The 20,837-nt window shown below is 40.5% G+C and overlaps 1 protein-coding gene across 8 annotated transcripts in view; it reads right to left on the bottom strand.

Moving 5' to 3' along the window:
* arnt2 (aryl-hydrocarbon receptor nuclear translocator 2) overlaps nucleotides 1–20,837 on the bottom strand; it is a 157,649-nt gene that overhangs the window by 49,092 nt on the left and 87,720 nt on the right. For all 8 annotated transcript variants that reach the window (XM_017699567.2, XM_017699566.2, XM_017699568.2 and 5 more), the window contains 3 exons: nucleotides 18,953–19,087; nucleotides 17,053–17,127; nucleotides 10,256–10,407 (listed from right to left, as the gene is read on the bottom strand). In XM_017699567.2, coding sequence (XP_017555056.1) covers nucleotides 10,256–10,407; nucleotides 17,053–17,127; nucleotides 18,953–19,087 — 362 coding nt within the window. The remainder of the gene's footprint in view (nucleotides 1–10,255; nucleotides 10,408–17,052; nucleotides 17,128–18,952; nucleotides 19,088–20,837) is intronic.

Raw genomic sequence — 20,837 nt, 5'->3', positions numbered from 1 at the left:
ACCATTAAAACGAGACTGGACAAACTTAAGCGTGACCACAGCCTGGCCATAGATACGGGCCTGTCCTGTCCTGGCTGCCCAGAGAGGAGAGGCTGTGTGGTCACTGTATGACAGGTGAGGTTGAGACAGATGCACAGAGACCCCCCGCACCCCCCACCCCCAATCCATAATTTGTTTATTACAATTACAATGATAATAATATTGTAACGCTGTAAATATAATAAAGAATAAGCTTATTATGTGTGTCAGTTCTTTCTATGTTACTTCATTTTCACTATCGTTTTCATTGTTCATTGCTCCTGATCTGATGCTTTAGCAATATGGTACCTCACAAGCTGAACTGAATTGGATGGAGAAAGAGAGAGTGAGAGCAGGGCAGTGTGCAGATGATGACTGATGGTGTGCGGGTCTTGGTGCCGTGCTGAGAGTGAGCTACAGTCCAGCTCGGCCTGGACTTTAGCTCCATCTCTCTCTCAGTCTGACACCACCTCGCAGTCGTTTAGCACGCTGTCGCTTTTCTGCTACACACACAGCAGCGCAGAGTGTGCAACCTGTCCGTAAATGTCTATTACCCTCCTCTGCCCCCCCTTGGCCTCGGCAACAGCCACAGCCATTTACAGCCTCATCCACCCTGATAGCCGAACACCGTCCACCCCGGCTGCGCTCGCCTCCTTCCGAGCAGGTCGAAGCGAAGTATAAAGCGCTCCCCTCTTCCCAATGAAAAATGCTTCCATGTAACATAAAGTAGTACAGATGTGAAACGTGATTATATTTGCAGAGCGAATTTAAGCCCCAATAAAAAACAATGAACAGACTTTCTGTTAAAACAATGCGGTGGTCACACGTGCTGCAAATTCCAAGCAACAGATAGGCAATCGCACTGTCTGGTTGGCGCCTGCTATCTAGACTTGTCTCTGCACTGCCAGCTACAAGACTGCGAAGATCATCTGTCTTATTTCGGCTGCCGGCGTCTGACTGGGACACTGCACACTGCAGTGATTAATGACAGCGAATAACAATAATCAGCACTATTACTGTCTATCGAGACTGTGCGTCTCTTAAAGGAGTAGTTCAGCAAATTTACTTTACTTGAATTAACCTCCTTGCCACCCCAACACACACACAATCAGACACAACAAGTTTGGTGTCTGAGCTTTCGTTAAATTGTTAAAAGGGGAAGTCCACCAGGCTTTGAAAATGTCTGCATAATTAGATGGTTGAGATGTAAACAAAAGTCAGGGCTGTTTGTCGTGACACGCTGTGTTCCCTGCCGAGCCAGTCACTCACAGTGGTGGTGACAGGAATGAGATTTCCCAGTTTAATGCCTCTAACAGCTTCCTCAAAGAAAGAAATCGCTCTTGTAAAATATAAAAAATACACTGTCTAATTTGTAAGACATTCATTTACACCTGGCTCCTATCCACACTGTAAATCTGAGTCTGTGAGTTTCTCAAAACAGCCTGAGTTACGGTTTACATCTCAACTCTGCATTGAAGAAAGAAATTTTGAAAATTTGGTGGAATTCCTTTAAGCAATCTCAAACAGACTTGCTTGCGTGGTTTCTTACACTTTCTGATATTTATTATTAACTGTACACATATTTGGGTGTCACACAGAGTCCGAAACGAGGCAAACGAGCCTAATACAAATGAATAAAAGGGGAATTCCACCAAAATATCAGAAATTTTGAAACTGAAAAATCACACAGTAGTAGTCCTAAGTAGAAGCCTGAATTTTGTCTGTACTTTTGCTCATGTTTTAAGATAACAGTGTGTCACACACTGTCAGAAACCACATAAGAAAGTCTATTACAGATTACTGAACACTAGAGGCAAGCATGTGTGCAGTTAGTACAATGCTAATTGCTGTACATGTGCCTTTACGACATATTCGCCATATTAGCCCTGTAGCTCCAAAGCAAAACAATCCAACTTCAGACATAAGCACGTCTTGGCTGCACTGAGGGATAAGCTGTTCCACTCTCTGGCTGTCTGCCAGTGTAACAGTGTTGACAGTGAAGTACTAGGCCTGTGGCTCAGGGCCAAACTCCCACAGAGGATAAACTTTTTACTGAATATTTTCAACCCTGACTGTCAGCCCGTAACGCCAGCCTTCATGTTTCCCCATCAGCAGACAGTAAACATGAGGCAGTTGAGCGCAAATAGCATAAAACACTATGTATTTTTCCCCTCTACTGCAGCCAGGAATAATAGTGTTAGTGTCGATGAACCTGAATGACTCATCACAACACGGACAGTGTTACAGGAATGAGAGCAAACAAACAAGCATAGAAAATGCATTTGTGAGACCCTAAACCTGTGTAACCCAAGAGTTAATTACAGCCATTTACAAGGCTGTTAAATAAAACGTCTTCACCACAGAACAACACGGGAGAATTTCTTGAGTCTTGAGTCTACTGAGGGAATGTTTACGGGAATGACAAAGCCAACGCCAGTGCTTCAGGAGATCTACAACCTCAGGGTGATGAAGCGCATGGGGAAAATAACAGCTGTACCCTCTCAGCCTGGACATCACCTCTTCCAGCCACTTTCCACTGTTAAAGATTCAGGGCCATCAAAACCAGACATGCTTAGAGCTTTTTCCCCCAGAGCTGTAGCTCATTAACCCCAGTGGACATCATCAAATCTCCTTACTGCTTTCAATAACTCCTCTGTAACCTAATGCTTGTTTGCACAGGTGTACAGATGTAAATTTTTGCAAACTGTTCATATAATTCACTGATGTTCTGTATATAATAGTTTTTAGACTATGGCCCAATCCCAGTTCACCCCTCGCCCTTACCACTTAGCGAAATGTCCCTCCAAACGGAGGTTTTTCCGAGGCACATTCCAAACAGAGTGTTATGAGAAAAAACAAATGTCACAAACCTGAGTAGTGTTTATGTTAAAGATTCTGACAACCAGCGTTTTGTCTTAGTTTCAGTGTATTATGGTCCTTTTCTTCATAATAAGCATAAAAATTTGCTAATAGTATACTAATGTCTTAGAAGCTAGCTGCCGAATTTCCTGTTCCACCTTAAATAGTCCAGCAGTACCAACACCGGAAGCGCCAGAACGGAACTGCTGCAACATTTAAGGTGGAACACGTAAATCTGAACGACAATCTGATGAATACTTGACTTCAGCTTCATACCACTGAAGAATCTGGGGTGGATGATCACAAACAACTGCCCCCTCTTTGAAGGCGTATGATTCCCTAAATGTAACTAAAGCCCAGCAGTGAGGAGCCGAACTTTCCTCTCCTGTGCCGTCACTGCAGACGGGCAGGGTCGCCTACAGAGCAGCGCTGGTAGCTGTTAATGAAGTGATGCTCTGTTTATTTGAGGGTCCCATTTCGTAGGGAAGGCTTCAACCACCACCCCTTGTAACTAACCCCTTGTTAGTGTGTTACACGTCATATATGTATGCACTTACCAAGCAGATCAGCAGCTTAGATGATGAGTAAAACGAACATGCAAGACACCATCAAATACATAAAAGATGAATACAGTTATACACAGAACACAGAATGCAGTTCCCCCTTTACTCCAAGTGTACTTGATCACATTCGGTCTCTGGAGTTTGTTTCTTTAATTTGGGCAGCAAAGCTAATGCAGCTATATTGTAGAGTTAAATAGTGTCAGAAACTACATAATAAAGATTACATACCGACTCCACATGGTTTGAGGGGAGTGTGTACCGACTTGCAGGTACTGCTAATGCCAACTAGTGGGGTACAAGCTTCCATTTCTTGTTGGCTGCGTTAGCCTCGTCACTCCAGTGTAAAACTAAATAGATCAACTTCAGACATCAAACATGCCTCAGCTGAGTGACTCCATTCTGAGTAAGGAGGGAAACTGTAAATTTGATTTCTCACCAACCTATCGCTTTAAGCAGGTGGGTGGTACAGTGTGGTGTATCTAAGGGAATGACAGTCATGCTCTCATCCCACAGACCTCAGCGTGGGTTCGGAAGTTTGGGATTGCTGCTGAGATTCTGGGGTAATGCTGGAGCGCTCTCACCCTGTGATATTCATAGACATTCGCACTGGCACACACACACACAAACACACAAACACAGTGGAATACACAACCCACCAGCAAGTGCTCAACATGAATGTCATCACACAGTCCACTTCACTCCAAGGTCAATCAAACCACACAGACACAAACAAACTACACAAGATACACAACCCCACTGTCAGTCAGCCTTTAAAGAAAGTCATGTGTTCTGCTAATTTAAGTAGCCAAAACACACACACACACACTGAGAAAGTAGCTATAATAAAAAAGTCCCACATGTATTATGTCAACAAAACCTTTAACTAACTTTACAGAAAAAGGACATTCCTAACTCGGAATGAAAGACAAATGAAAAGAGATTTTATTCCCATTAACTTTGGGCCATTTCTGCTGTTCCGTTCATCATGAGTGTAAATTTCATGATGAATAGCCTAAAGGAAGCTGCCCAAAATGATTTGGAAAAAAGTCTGGTTCCATTGACGTCCATTAATAGTGACGGATGTTCTTTATCTTCTCCTGTAAAGTTACCAAGGTTTATTCCGACAACAGCGATATACATGTGTATCAATATATAGTAATATAGTATATGTAATGCGCCATGCATATTATTAATGTAAGTATATATATACAATATGTCCCTACATGTTACTATTTGTAACGTGTCCCTTTGTATTTTACATGCCAGTATCTATATGCAATATGTCCCTGTATATTATAGATGTAACTATATGTAATACAAGAGAATATCTAAATGTAACAATGGCCCATATGCACCATATGCACATGTCAGTGTCTATATGTAATATACTCCATATGTACACGCATCTATATGTAATAATGTCCCACGTTTTATATATGTAAGTAACTATATGTATGTAAACATAAGTTTGATCATAAACTGAACCCTAATCTTAACTTCAGCAATCAAAAAGAAATAATGTTGCTCTTTCAGTTGTAAAAAAAAAACTGAAACATGGAGTTTCTACCAAGTCAGGCGCATTCTGTTGGCTCTTTCTCTCTGGTCAGAACAGCTCTTTTCTCACGAGGGACAGTCCTTTTCCTATGAAAAACTGTTCTTACAGCACAGAACAAAAAAGTTGAAGTAAAAGCTGAAAAGAACACAAACTCTTAGTTCACACTGGCAGACACACATTCATTACAGCCAAGACCCTGCATCAGGACATGTTCTAAAAAAGTGGAGACGCTTATTGTGACCTGCTGTTTGTGTTCATGAAGCCTCAGAGGAAACACTCTGGGACTATTAGAGAGGGTCAGACTTTAAAGAGCCGCTCGCAGGGTCATTTCTGCTGACCGCATCACAGTCAGTAACACAGGGGCAAAGAGGCTGAGAAATGATGGACAACCCTGGCTGGGTCACATTTACTCACACTGTGTCCATTTCTCCTAAACACTAAGCGTACTGCAGAGAGCCTCCAGCGGTGCTGAGATGAGTTCTTTTTAAGTGCGTTTACAATAGCATGTTAGATGGTAGTTTGATTTAGTTCAGTTCTTTCTTTGAACTGAAGCATACTTCCAGCTAAGCACTGATACTGGAATTGTGGCCCGATGCCGATACCCAATATTTCTCAGGAAGTGGGACAAGATGTACCTGCATTACAGAGATAGGAGACAATTGCATTTAAAGGGTTACAAATATGGTTAAATGTGCAAAAGATGCAGATATTTTAGCACAGGGGCCGGGCATCCATTAAACATTCTGCTCTTATAGAGTGCAATAAATATATCATCAAGATTATTTAAGCAATATGTTTTTGATATCATTGTGCATCCCTATTTTTATAGCCCCAATGGTCACAACATGCTGGATTACATTCTCTCCATGTATCCTTTTTCTCTGGCACTGACTCATTACTGCTGGCCCTCTATTTCCTCCCAACTGATCTCCTCCCACTGAGAGAATAACAAGAAAGAAAAGGAAGTACACACCTCCTCAGGACCCTCATACACAGACAGACCAGAGAGAGAGAGAGAGAGAGAGAGAGAGAGAGAGAGAGAGAGAGAGAGAGAGAGAGAGAGAACATACAAAGATTTCACAATACAAACAGGCATAAAAACTCAATAATTCAAGCGTACCGCACAAAAAACTTGAGAGAGTAAATGAATTGTAGACAGAAACAGAAAGCAGTGATTTTTGCAAACCCCCTGTAACCTGCATTTAAGTCCAAAAACAGGATAATTTATGGTTTACATCATTAATTTTATTGATTTTATAAATGTATGCTCTTTCCGAAATTGATGCCTGCAACATGTTCCAAAAAAGTAAGCAGAGGGGGCAATTTAAGACTTGTAAATTGTTCAAAAAGCAAGTAATGAAGTCATGCTTGGATATAAAAGGAACATCTAAGAAAGGCCTTTATGGTCCTTTACGAGCAAGAAAGGGTTAAAAATAAAATAAACGAAATAAATAAATAAATGAAGCAGCATAAGACACGTTCCTCAAGGAGCCACTGAAAGGATTTTAGGTCCATCACTCTCTACGAGGCACAGTACCACTAAAAGATTAAAGAATCAGGAGAAAACTGAATGCCAGTGACCTTCGATCCCTAAGATGACACTGCTTTAAAAGCCAACCTGTTTCGGTGATGGATATCTCAGAAGTACCATATGGCACCATTGTTGATAAACATAAATCCACAAATGCATGTGATGTACAGGGAAAGCATAATGTCGATAGTAGTCAGAAACGCTGCCGACTTCTCTGGGCTAAAACTCGTCTGAAATGCACCGATGCGCAGTGGAAACGTGCACTCTGGCCTGATGAGTCAACCTCTCAGACCCTTTATTGAAATATTGGATGCTGTGTTTCCTGAGGCATCATCCAGATTTGTAACTATGCTCAAAGCTCAAAAGCTAGTGTCTGTCATAGTAGGGGGGTGCATTACTGACCAGGGCATGGCTCATCTGTGAAGGCACCATTATCAATAATCAAAATATGATGCCTTGTGGACGCTGTCTTTTTCAGAGATATCCATGCTTATGTCAACATGACAAAATTCCTTTTTTAAAACTGGATTAACTGAAGTGCTGTGAAAAGGAAAGGTCATTTAACATGGTAGTAAACAGTCACCTGTCTATATTTTTGGGAGGTATGGCATCAAATTTATATATTTTTTTATAGTGTTTGTACATACACTCTTAGGAATTCCAGGGAGCGTACACACACACACACACACACACACACACACACACACACACACACACACAAGCAAAAAGAGGGCACACACATGCAGCAATTAAAATATTTTGTCTCTATAGCTCAGTAAACTGAACCATGGGTTATATAAAGTGTTCTCTGGGGAAGGCAGTGTGTAAGTGTAGTGGGTAAGTGGGTCACAAAAACACCCTGAATGGGACACATCCACTCTACCGCTGTATCTGTTTTTGCAGTCAAAATCTGGGGCTGTGCATGTTTTTATCAACCATATGGGAAGAACGTCACAAAGGCCTGTAATAACAGAGCAGCCAAAATTGATAAAAGAAATAAATGTACAGCTCAAATTACAAAAAGAGTCTAAAAACAATGTCCAATTACTCAAACTGATTGATCAAGTAATCTCAAATAGACTTACTTATCTGGTTTCTGACGCTGTATTACACACTATTATCCTTAAGAGAAACCATGAGGATTTTTAAGGCCTTTAGAGAATTCAATCATCATGCTTTTTGTATTTAGACTCTGCGAATGCTGTGTATCCAATTCCATAAAGGGTTAAAATCTTTAAAAAGTGCAACAGAAAGTTGTCCCATCAAGATTTTTTTTCTCCATGATATCTAGGCAGACATAGTTCAGCGAGCTCTTCAGTTGGTTAGGACATCAAGAGCTGAAGAGCCTTACAAATCAGATTAACTGTCAACATCATTAGGAAGTGAATCAACCAATCAGGAAGTTCAAGATTAATGTAACTGACTGTCAATACAAACCCCAGCATAACCAGGTTACAGGCAGTTGTTAGGAATGGAAAACAGTGGTTGCAGCTCTATATATATATATATATATATATATGTGTGTGTGTGTGTGTGTGTGTGTGCGTCCGTGCATGTGTGTGTGTGTGTCTGTGTGTGTGTGTGTATATATATATATATATATATATATATATATATATATATATATATATATATATATATACTGCTACGATACATTTGCGATATTATAGAAGTAGGGTTAGGCATGGTATCGTTATGGGATGTGGTTCCTGTTAATAACTAAAATATGGATAAAAATACAAAACTCAAGCTTCAAGATAGGTACTATTAATGTTATTAGCTATCTAGCAATTTTTTCTCCATTTTAAAGCAAACTTAGTGATAAAATGTATTTTTTTGGTGCCACTATTCAGTTTTCATTATGTGATTTGTTGTATTTCACATGTCACTGCAATATCTAACAGCTTTACTGCAGATCACATTTTTGTCCATTTCATGCAGCTCTACCATTGCACCCATCCAGAGCGGCTCCAGAGGGACCAAAACAAACATGGTCTGCCCTGAATGGCCTGGCTAGAGGGGAAATGAGGGAGAGTATTTATCCCACTCTTTCCTCTCAGCTAGCAACACCTCAGCCAAGCTCAGATAAATATTATTGAACATTATGCAGCCACTTCCACTCTGAGGCCTCAGCTTGTGCATGCAGAGCGCACTAGGCTGCTGTTTTCTCCAGCTACAGTCCACTGGCGTTAATTACGGTGAGCTTCCAGAAATAACGGTCGTGCAGGATGAAGATGTTTGTAGAAAGTCACAGCGTGAAACGGCCGCATTATTTAGATCAGAAGATACAGTTTCAAAACAAGGAAACATGGAGGGAAGACATTAGAGCAAATTTGCAGGGTAATCAAGAGTACTCCACACAGGACAGAGAGAGACTGGGGAGAGAGAGAGAGAGAGAGACAGACGGACAGAGAGAGAGAGAGAGAGAGACGGGAAGAGAGAGAGAGAGAGACCTAGAGAGAGAGAGAGAGAGAGAGAGGGAGAGACAGAATGAGATAAAACGAGAGAGAGAATATGACAAAGAGAAAAGAGCATGCAAGACAGAATGAGACAGAATAAGAGACAGAGAGACAGCAAGATTGAAGAGAGAGACAATGGGGGGCATATGAAAGAATGAGATTAAAATGAAAGAGGGAGAAATATTAGAGAGACAAAGAATGACTGAGGAGAGAGAGAGAGAGAGAGAGACTAAAGAGAAAGAATATGACAGAAAACGAGTATTTGAGATAGAATGAGAAAGGTTAGTGAGATAGTGAGAAAGAGAGAGGAGTGTGTGAGATAGGATGAGAAAAAAAGAGAGAGTGAGAGAGAGGAGTGTGTGAGATAGGATGAGAAAAAAAGAGAGAGAGAGGAGTGTGTGAGATAGAATGAGATAGAATGAGAGAGGGACAGAGGTTAGTGAGATAGTGAGAAAGAGAGAGAAGAGTGTGTGAGATAGGATGAGATAGGATGAGATGAAATGAGAGAGAGAGAGGAGTGTGTGAGATAGAATGAGATAGAATGAGAGAGGGACAGAGGTTAGTGAGATAGTGAGAAAGAGAGAGAAGAGTATGTGAGATAGGATGAGATGAAATGAGAGAGAGAGAGGAGTGTGTGAGATAGAATGAGATAGAATGAGAGAGGGACAGAGGTTAGTGAGATAGACAATGAGAAAGAGAGAGAAGAGTATGTGAGATAGGATGAGATGAAATGAGAGAGAGAGAGGAGTGTGTGAGATAGAATGAGATAGAATGAGAGAGGGACAGAGGTTAGTGAGATAGTGAGAAAGAGAGAGAAGAGTATGTGAGATAGGATGAGATGAAATGAGAGAGAGAGAGAGGAGTGTGTGAGATAGAATGAGATAGAATGAGAGAGGGACAGAGGTTAGTGAGATAGACAATGAGAAAGAGAGAGAAGAGTATGTGAGATAGGATGAGATGAAATGAGAGAGAGAGAGGAGTGTGTGAGATAGAATGAGATAGAATGAGAGAGGGACAGAGGTTAGTGAGATAGTGAGAAAGAGAGAGAAGAGTATGTGAGATAGGATGAGATGAAATGAGAGAGAGGAGTGTGTGTGAGATAGAACGAGATAGAATGAGAGAGAGGGGGAGAAAGCAAGAGTGAGATGAGTATGAGATAGAATGAGAGACAGAATGAGATAGAATGAGAGAGGCACAGAGGTTGGAGAGATAGAGCGAAAGAGAGCAGAAGAGTGAACTTGTAGAGGAAAAAGAAAGCAGCTTTGCGTACTTGACGTTGGTGTTGGTGCAGATGATGTACTCGATCTCGTCTGAGTACGGGTTCTGGAAGGTAAAGCTGCTGGTTCTGATCAACATCCACTCTCGGTTCTTCATCCGGAAGCGATACATCACTGACAGCACCTGACCCTTCAGCTTCACCACCTGAGGAGCCACACAACATACAGCAGTTAATGCTTAGACATCTCGAACCGTTACTGTCGCTTTTCTACACAAGTACTTATTCAATAATTACACTGCCAGTTACACAATGCTTTATATTTGCCACTGACTTACATTCTGTATCCACAGGCTTCGATCTGCCCCCCAACCTTTTTGTTTGTTCTGATGTTTCAACGTGACAAAACATGGCTCAAATACAAAACACGTGTTTCATGTAAAAAAAGACATAAATCATCAGAAAGTGTCTCCTCTTATATTTACAAACATAATGTAGTTGTAAGGTGGGAGAACACTTTGAACCCAGAAACTAAACACTTCAACAGCCAAAAACAAAAACCGTAGATGTAAGCAGGGTCATCTCTGAACATTTGGGAGCCCTAAACAATAATTCCAATCTCATTCAAATAACTTTGCATGCAAGAAAAAAATCTATATATTTATGCATAAGTTGCAATATGAAAAATGTGAACACCCTCAGTCAAAATACATGTTTTGTTGATTGACAAATGCCACATTTGGTTTTATTTTTTGTTAAATTCAGCAAATAAATAGTAACTTTGCATTAAAATGTGTAGAAGGGTGTTCTTTGTGGAGAATGTGTGCTTATTTTTATGTCAAAAACATTATTTGACCAGATGCAATTAAACTTTTCCATACAACTGTACTTTAACAATGTTAGCTGCTACAATTATTGTGTCAACCAAATACTGCATACTGTATACAGTGTTCCCTCGCCACTTCGCGGTTCACCTTTCGCGGACTCGGTGCATCGCAGGTTTTCAAAAAATGTTAATGGAAAAAATATATTGTGGATTTTTGCTACTTCGCGGGTTTTCTGCGGAACTCAATCTGTGGAAAATACATATATTTGATGAATTTTTACATTAAAAAATCCCAAAATGTATAAAAATATATTTAAAAATATTAATTCTAACAATAAAGGAATGTTACAAATCATAAAATATTACGATTTACAGTAAATAGTGCATATAAGCGAGAAGCAGCATCGCCCGCCTGAGATGCTACTTGCCTACATGAGATTGTAAACAACACACAGTAAGTGTAAAGGTACAGTACATGCACAGAACAGTGTGGGAATGGTTATTACGGGAATGGGAAAGGTTTATGTAGCGTAAAAGTGTGGGGGAGGGTTTATAAAGCCTTAAAATAGTGTATAAATACTTAAATAAACATCCCTACTTCGCGGATTTTCGTTTATCGCGGGTGGTCCTGGAACGTAACACCCGCGATAAACAAGGGAACACTGTATTGCTGCTCCGGTTGCTCATATTCTCAGTAGTGTGTACTGCCTGTATATATGTATACAGTATGTATATTGTATGGTCTCGCACTTGTGCTCCTGTGTTGGTCCTGAAGGACCTCTGTTTCGTTTCACTGCGTACTTGTATGCAGCTAAAATGACAACAAAGCCTGACTTGACTTGTCAGTAACAAAGGTAAACACAGTTTAATATGTCTAAATATACACTAGGGCAGGAGTCTAACTGTTCACCTGTTTTGTTGTCATATGATTAGTTTAGTATAGAAGCCTTGGCTTTAGCATAGTCTAGTTGTGAGGTATTGCATCTTTCTAGATCTACTGAGTGTTCTCATGGTTGTTATTATTCTCGTTATTATGACAGTTTTTTTGCCTGTTTATCGATTTTTCCCTGACCCTTTTGGGCTGTTTGCCTTCTGTTACGTTTGCCTTTTGTGTTGACTGCCTTTCTGGATTTGACCCACGCCTGTTCATTGACCACAAACCCTAAACAACTGCTTATATAGCTTATAGCAACAGCTTCATCTCACTCTTACGTCACGTCTGTTTTTATTTTCTTGCTCCATATTGTGTGACCGTCTTCAGTGACCCTACAATAAACTGAACTACCTAGCCAAGCTAGCCGAGCCAAGAGCCTGCCTTCAAATTTACAGACTATTTAACATCTGCATTCTTTCCATACTGAAACCTCAACCGTCAATCAAACAGCTTATGTTTCCCATCTGAGCTCCCAAAATCACTTGAAATACAAAGAAGATGGGAGTGATTTTCCATCCATAGAGGAACGAGGGAGCGAGAGAGAGAGAGAGAGAGAGAGAAACAGCTTCTCTTCATCAAAACAAAGCTGGTCTATATCTCTATGAATGGCTTCCCTACACAGACTGAACAGGGCACCACACCTCGGGGGGGGGAAAGGGCCTGTGAAAATGTGGAAAAAGGGCAGTGATCACCGTCCATAGACAGGAGAGAGGGAAATGAAGTGTTATTCCTGGCGAAAAAGAGAAAACATCTCTTTTTTTGTCACGGAGAGTTCTTTTCCCAGGAAAGGAAGCAGGGATGGGCATGATTATTCCAACATACAGATATCAATATAATCCAATCTAAAATAAAGTAAAATCCATATCCACATGAGGCACGATGGATTTCATGGACGCGTGCCCAGGGGCCAGGACCACTAGGGAACCCCTGTGAGCAACCATGCCAAAATCTAAAAAGCTCTCTTGCCTCACGGTGGGAGCTTCAGTAGCAACATAGCCAAAAAGTGAACTCATCTCAACCTTGTCTTTGTGTTACGGTGGATCATAATCCTAACGCTCTCCATGTCATTCCTGAACATCCGCTTCATTTCCTTTGCCAATCACTGCCTAGCAATCGTCCACCACCTGGCATTACTTCAGTTTTAGCGGCGAGCATTAGCAGATATTCAATCTGATCTGGAAAAGCGAGACCTGAAACCCCAATGAAGTGGAGGATGTCCATTGAAGCGAATCAAATGGAATATGTGAGGGGGTTCATGAGCGGACATCCGCAAGTAAGGAAAAAAAACAACAAAAAAGGAAAAAAATTATTATTCAACAACAGTCGCGATAAATTTATGGGGGTGCTCAATCCTGGTCCTTGAGATCTACCACCCTGCAGCTCCAACCCTCATCTAAAGCGCCTGATCCAGGTAATGAAGGCCACAAGTATTTGGATCCAAACTCTACAGGGCAGAAGATCTTCAGAACCAGAGTTGGGCATCCTTGGAGTACGCTACCAGAGCTAGTAAAGTAGAGCTAAAGAGCTGCTGAGCTAAAATTACAGCTAACATGAGATGCTGATGGAGACTCTTGGTCTTCTACAGGTGTTTTTTTCTCCTTTTTGGTGGTCAATATCCAATGAGTCAACTGTTTTTTTTAGGGGCATCTGAATGTGTTGGATCTGAACTCTCCCGAGTGGAAGATCTCCAGGAACAGAACTGGGCATGCGAACAGAGCCCCAGATGTGCTAATGAGCTAAAATTACAGCTAACATGAGATGCTGATGGAGACTCTTGGTCTTCTATGGGTGTTTATGTCCTTTTTGGTGGTCAATATCCAATGAGTCAACTGTTTTTGGACCTGATGTGAACACCAGTGTGGTCTACTTAACAATAAACAGCGTCACAAGTCTGCTTCAGTGAACAGCTTGTCCTTGAAAACACGCCTGTGTTACTGCTACACACTAACTCTCAAAAACAGGTAAAACATTCACATGCTATTAAAACATAACTGGTATGTCGCTGAAATGTCGGTCATATTTACTCTGTCTTCCCGTGAGAGAACACAACAAATAGAGGAACAGTGATTTCATTATCTGACAACAGGCACCTCAAACATCACCTAACTCGGACTTCAGTACCTGTACACACCCCTAACAAATGCCGCCTGTCAAAAAATGTGGACAGTGGAACAGCAAAAAGTGGTAAAATGTGCATCCCTAAAGGCCGAGAATCTGAGAAAGAGAGAGAAGCAGCCTCGCTTCGCTCCAAAAACAGATCAAACAGGAATGGAAGAGCGCTCTTGAAAATCAAGGGAACATTGGAGTTTTGATGGAGTTCAAGGTCCTCGATCTTTATCTCTGTAATCCTTTCTTTTTCTGCTGAAAATGAAAGAGTGGCCCCCTTAATAACCTTTCTGTAACAGGGCCAATCAGTGAGGAGATGCTGAGGGCTTCCATTGGAGATCTTCAAATGATTTATGGCCATCCTGTCGAAAGAGGATGACATCTGCTGTAAGAGATCCTGGGATTTGGCGTCAAACTCCGAGCCAGGAATAACATGTCATCTCATCTTCATTAATTGTCTGCTTATGTTTTAGTTGGTGTCATGCAGCAGGTATAGGGACTGGGGAGCAGATGTACGTGCCAAGCGAAGGCTAGTGTGATCTCACGTTTCGAAGCGGTTCACGCATCATCACACAAGGCATTTCTGGACATCAGCCATTAAGGTCTTTATCAGTAGTCAACAGACAAGCACTGGGGAGGATAAGAAAGAGAACGGCTGCACAAATCTCTCTGTATCTTACTCGTGGATGCCTTGCTAAGCAAGGGGCTTGAGCATGTATAGGACAGGGCATGTTCCTATTATACTAGCGGGAAGAAAACTGCCCTGATCAAATCCTGAAAATCGCAGTCGCCTCAGCATGACGGAGGATGAATGCAAACACGAGATTTGAACATCAAATCTGTGAGCAGGGATCAGTGCAAATCCGAGAGGAGAAGCGGAAAAACTAGAGAGACCGCACCTACACAGTAAGCGAGAACGAGAGAGGCAAAAAGGAGAAGCCAAAGAAGGAATAAAGACAGAGAGACCAAAGCAAGACTGACAGAAAAAAACAGAAGCGTGACAAAACATGAAGGTTTAATTAGCACCTAGAGAGAGAGAGAAAGGAAGAGAGATAACAAGGGATATATGAAAAAGAAAGAAGAACTGGGAGTTTCGTTTTTTTTGTTATTTTTTTATCACGATCAGACCGCGCTTCCACAACGACAAAGCGGTGTTTCACACTCGCCACACGCTGATCCCCCAAAGTTAGCTGGCCATGAGCCTCTCACGCTCATTGATCTGCATCTCACAGCAACACTGCTGCCGTTCACTCCCTCTTTCCGACACTAATGAGCTTCAGCTACACAGACGACAGTGCAGAAGCCAAGTCCACTGCTACCTGATGTACTCCAGTAGAGAGAGATCAGATGCCCGAGGGGGGGAGGGCTGCTGCTTTCATGCTTTTTGAGAACAACTCGACTGACAGTGGATATCTAAATACTGGTACCAGCAGAAATGCACTGAACCCATCGAGGCTTGTGCAAGTAAGAGAGTGCTCTTATTCAGATAGCTGTGTGGAAAATAACTACAGTGAACAGTTAAATCAAGTATGGAGAGCTGCTTTGCTTTTATTTATTTTTTATTATTATTTCACAAAGGTTATTTTACACGCAGAGCAAAACTATCTAGAGGGGAAAGCTCCTTCACAAACTTTAAGTTGGTATACCAAGTAAATGGTAAGGTGTTGCTAGGCTGTTGCTATGGTATTCCAGGTGGTTGCTAAGGTGTTGTTCTAGTATTCCCAAGTTATTCCCAAGTAATATGTTATCCCAAGTGCATGCTAAGGTGTTACTAGGTGTTTGCTACAGTATTTCAAGTAATTGCCAAGGTTTGCTAGGCTGTTGTTATGGTATTCCAGGTGGTTGCTAAGGTCTTGAGAAGGTATTGTTATGTTATCCAAATGGGGGTTAAGTTGTCACTAGGCTATTGCTATTGTATCCCATGTGATCGCTACGGTGTTACTAGGCCACTGCTACGATATACTAGGTGCCGGCTAAGGTGTCACTTGCGCTGTGGGTGCTGTGTTAAACGCTGCTTGCTTATTTCCAGTACCGCAGCCCGTTTACGCACATGCACAGAGGAATACAAAAGAAATCAGAGTAACAGTTTACATGCTCTGAGAAATCTGTCACGATTGGCCCCTCGCAGTCTTGTCCATGTGCTATTTGTTTTGATTTCTTCCCGGTCCTGCCCCCTTGTTTCCAGACCCCGCCTTTGATTGTTCCCACCTGTGTTTACCACCTGTGTCTTGTGAACCCTCGGTATCCCTGTTGTATTTAAGCCCTGGGTTTTCCTTAGTCTAGGGCTGGTCTTTGTTTGATATGTGTTGTTTGTGCTGTTTGTACTGTTCGAAGTGTATTGTCTGAATTCTGTGTTTGTTTCATTATGTCTGTCCCTCCTGCTCTCCGTGTTGGCTCTCTGACCGTGGACTGTTTTGACCCTGAATGTGCCCCAAACAAATCTCGCTTTTCTCAGCACATGCGTCCACCTTATCACTCCACAACGTTACAAAATCTGACTAGTGAGCTAAAATCCAGCTCTTAATCAGATTTCTTAATCAGATTTCTAGACCTTACTCTATTCTCAGAAATTGAAGTGTGACCATTTGAATAATCAGATAAGTGCAGAAATCTCATTATGATCAGATGATTAACTTCACTTAAATGCACTCACTGAGAGGAAGCCGAGACTGAAAAGTCCCTAAAAGCATACTCCACACTGGTATTGTAGGTATTTGTATCAAGGGTGCTAAGATGCAAAATCTGATACTGTACATATATAGTGTGATTCATACATCCAAAACTCCAGACTGTGCATTCATGAGATGTTCATATGGAGGTTTGTGTCAGTTTCCTCCCTTTCAACGAACACAAATGCAACTGAAGTACTAACAGCTCCCCTTGTGGTGAATTTTTCATCTGCTAAATGTGAGGGTGAGTTATAAGCCACGCTAATGAGATGCTCCACATCTGAGGAAGTGTGTGAGTGGGAAGCTCCTTCTGTACCTGCTGGAAGCTTTCTCTCAGGTGGCTTTGATCCTCAGGATGGCAGAACTCCAGGATGTCTTTACCAAGCAAGTCCTACAGGAAACCACACAAGCTGTAAACCATATGGGGAGACTGGCAGGGGACTGAATGTGTTCAGGCAGTTAGGAGCAGCATAATGCAGGGGGTGGGGGGGGGCAGTAATACAATAGACAGCAAGCGTAGAATTCGAAAATAAATACATTTCTGAGATTCTGGTTGTTTAGATATAACCACTAAATACACAATACTTTTTGAAGGATACTGACTATTTCAGCTTAAACATGTTTTAATTTTTCTTAAAAAGAAGAAAATGAATTGGATTAAAAGTTTTGCACAGAATACAATATTTGCATCTTACTGTAGTTAAACCTGAGACACCAACGTGAAAAGAATAAACATAAGCACACAGTTTTATCCAAAGCTTTGAACACGCTTGGTCAAATGACAACTTTGGTTGAATTTCTAAATATAAATGAATGAACACATCCTCTACAGAGAACATACTTTTGCATTATTTAACGCACAATATTTATTTAATTGCTATGTTTTGCATATAAAAAAAAACAACAAAATACTGAATGTGCTAGAATTTTGCACAGGCCTCAGTTTTTGTTTTATTTATATTAAACTCAGCAAATAAACAGCAATTGTGTATTAAAATGTGCAGAAGACTTCTTTTCCCTTAGAAAATCAACAACATGTCATTTGACCAGGCCAAACTTCGGCACTCAACCGTAAAAGTAAGTATACTTTTTAATATAACATATCCAAAAAGCGTGCCGGTACATTTTTTAGACGTATACAAGGCTCATAACAATTGTTTTTTGGATGTTTTAGAGGCTTTGAGCACCGTTATCAAAGCTTTTTTTTCTTGGAGGCTAACTGTTAATACATCAGCTATTGGCCTGAGAAAATATTAAAGTCATCTGCAAGTAAAAGTAGACAAGGATAATGCAATATCCTGAAGGTCAAAGTGGATCTGGTGCCCAAAATATCAAGATGACATTTGCTACAGTTTTTAGCCAGAGTGCATTTCATTAAAACTGTTTGATAGGAAGTAATACAAAACGCCTGAGCCACGATACAGTTCATTAACTGATGAACTAGATTTTGAAAGGAAGTCAAAACATTTTCACAGATAATGTCCTAAATTAGAGCACATTCTAGGCAATGGAGCTCTGTGTTCCAATCAAGCTCACGGCCAGGAGGTTATCAGCCTCTGCCTGGTGAAAAATGAAATTTACTAATTTACCAGCCAGTAATGAAAGTTTATACACATCATTTAGCACCAAGCATCCTGTAAGACATGCTGTTGTTTATGAAAACGACAGCCAGGCTTCATGACAGCTGCTGGCCATATAACATACTTTTTTGTCCTTGTTCGTAGAATACTGGGTTTTTTTAGGGGGGGGGTTAAAAATAAAACATAATGAGTAAAAATAAGACATAATATTTCAGATTAAAATATACAGAAAGTGTCAATGATGTGTTAATTTCTTTCCACTCAGAAAATCAACAACCCATGCAATGCGATTATGGTTGTGTAAGCCTTTGACTGAAGAACATGACTGAAGATAACTGTGTTATACGGTGCCAACTACACAGTTGAGTTACATAACAACTCAACAAGGTTTGAGGCATCAGTTTGCACAATGCTAATTGGTGGGGCATAAGCTTGTATTACTTGTTAGCTACATTAGCCTCAGATTCACTGTTAAAATTAAAGAAGCAAAAGATACCAAAAACGTCTTGGCTGATCAGCTGCATCTGTGGTAAGGGGGGTTATAACTCTTTACATTTTTGTTATTATTCCATGTTACATAACTACCGCTTTAAGGCTTCATGTGTTTTGTGCAGTGCAGTAATGAGATCAGCCCACCTGGGGTTGGTAGCCGATCACGTTGATGCAGCGGGGGTCCACAAAGGTGATGATACCGTCCGAGTTGTGGCGGGATAGGAATTCTGTCGGAACGGAGAGTCCGTTCATGTCCATCGAAACTGGAGAGCTGGTCACCTGAGAGTGAGACCAAAAACGCTTCTTAATTTCACATGGTTTAAAAATATGCTGTAGGAATGAAACCCTGTATCCAAATTTTTGTTGTTTTCCAGTTTTTGGCATTATTTGAATGTGCCTGTTATCCTTTACATTATGTCAGAATTTCATGATGAATGGACTTAAAAATGGCACAAATTTATTCATTTAATTATTACATTAAAAGTAAAGTAGGTTTTACTGCTAAATATATTTGATACGTTATATATATATATATATATATATATATATATATACACACACACACACACACATATGGTTAACATTCACTGTTCAATTCCTTCCTCTTATTATAACAAAACAGATATTAGCTATAATATCAATAATAATAAGTGAGGAATAAGCAGTTTCAGAGATTGACTACTGAGGTTATTTTCCTCAAATAAACAAAAATAGAACCTTTAAAAAAACTCTGATTTTCACAAATTTTCACAATTGATGTCACTGAAGTTTTATATTTTCCTTTTTTGAACACTTTACATGAACTAGAATGCCTGAATACATAGCAACACATGCTATAATATTATAAATAACAACAATGGACAAACTTTACGCAAATGAGCCGAACACATTGCTGGTATTTGCCTGGAAACTATTTGTGTATTAAATGTTAAATTTAATGTGAAATTAAATGTTTGGATAAAAAAAGTTCAAAGTATTCAAAGTTTATGGTTATGATGTCAGTTTAATTTCTGAGGTTATAAAGCATTAGGTCACTCTGAGCCACACAACTGCCGTACAACTCTCTACACACTTTCACTTGCTTGTATTTTAGCAACATGCCCCCAGACTGGCCAACATTTAGCGAGGAAAGCGTGTCAGCTTGCAGTAATGAAATCATAGTGTTAGCTTAAACAGGACATACTACTACAAATTTTGAAAATATATGAACAAAACATAGAATAAAAACACAAACTCCACCCAAATTAGATTATTAGATTTAAGTTATTGAAGTCCCAGGCTTATTACATACCAAAGCTTATTCAGTAACAACAAGGACTTCAATGCAAACTGGTTGAACATTTGTGAGGTTAGAAGTGTGTAATAACACTTCGGGTCTGCTGGTGGGCCCTGACCATTTAAGGGCTTAAATATTAGCAGTTGCAGGGAAACAATCCCAAAATCTGGGAATGATGCAGCCCTTTCAGCACCCCCACTCAGCGCCACCAAAATTACTGCTTCCAGTGTGAGTTTGAATATTTGAATATGAGAAACCTGTGTATCATTTAACTGACTGGGGTTAATCAGAACGGGAAAGGACTGAAGCTAAAGAGATGAAGGGGTGAAAGGAGTCCAGATGAAAGAGTCATTCGTTAGCTTCATTTGGGAGGACGGATTCTCTCCCTCATCCACAGAGACAGAGGCACGTAACCCCAACAGTCCATCCTGTCTTTTTTGCTACCTTGTATGCTTTTCTGAGGTCTTGCACAACTTCCACCACACCACACGACGTCCTTCAAAGGGGGACACCTAATCTTGCTCTGATTAGGCTGACGTAGCTTTAAAAAGTCCTTGAAAAGTAAAAAAGTCCTTGTTTTCTTTGTCAGTTTGTGAAAATATGACATATTAAAGGCTACACAAAATAAACAGACAGATTCTAAATCAGATTCATTCATAAATCTGTTTCTGACTTTCAAACAAAAGCACTGATGTTTATTGTTTTGTTGGACACCATCTGCTTCATCTCTAGTCTACCTTTTCTTAATTATCT

This window comes from Pygocentrus nattereri, chromosome 15 (assembly GCF_015220715.1).
Source record: "Pygocentrus nattereri isolate fPygNat1 chromosome 15, fPygNat1.pri, whole genome shotgun sequence".
Taxonomy (NCBI): Eukaryota; Metazoa; Chordata; class Actinopteri; order Characiformes; family Serrasalmidae; genus Pygocentrus; species Pygocentrus nattereri.
Note: the sequence above shows the minus strand (reverse complement) of the source record. Positions and strands in the feature narration are given on the sequence as shown.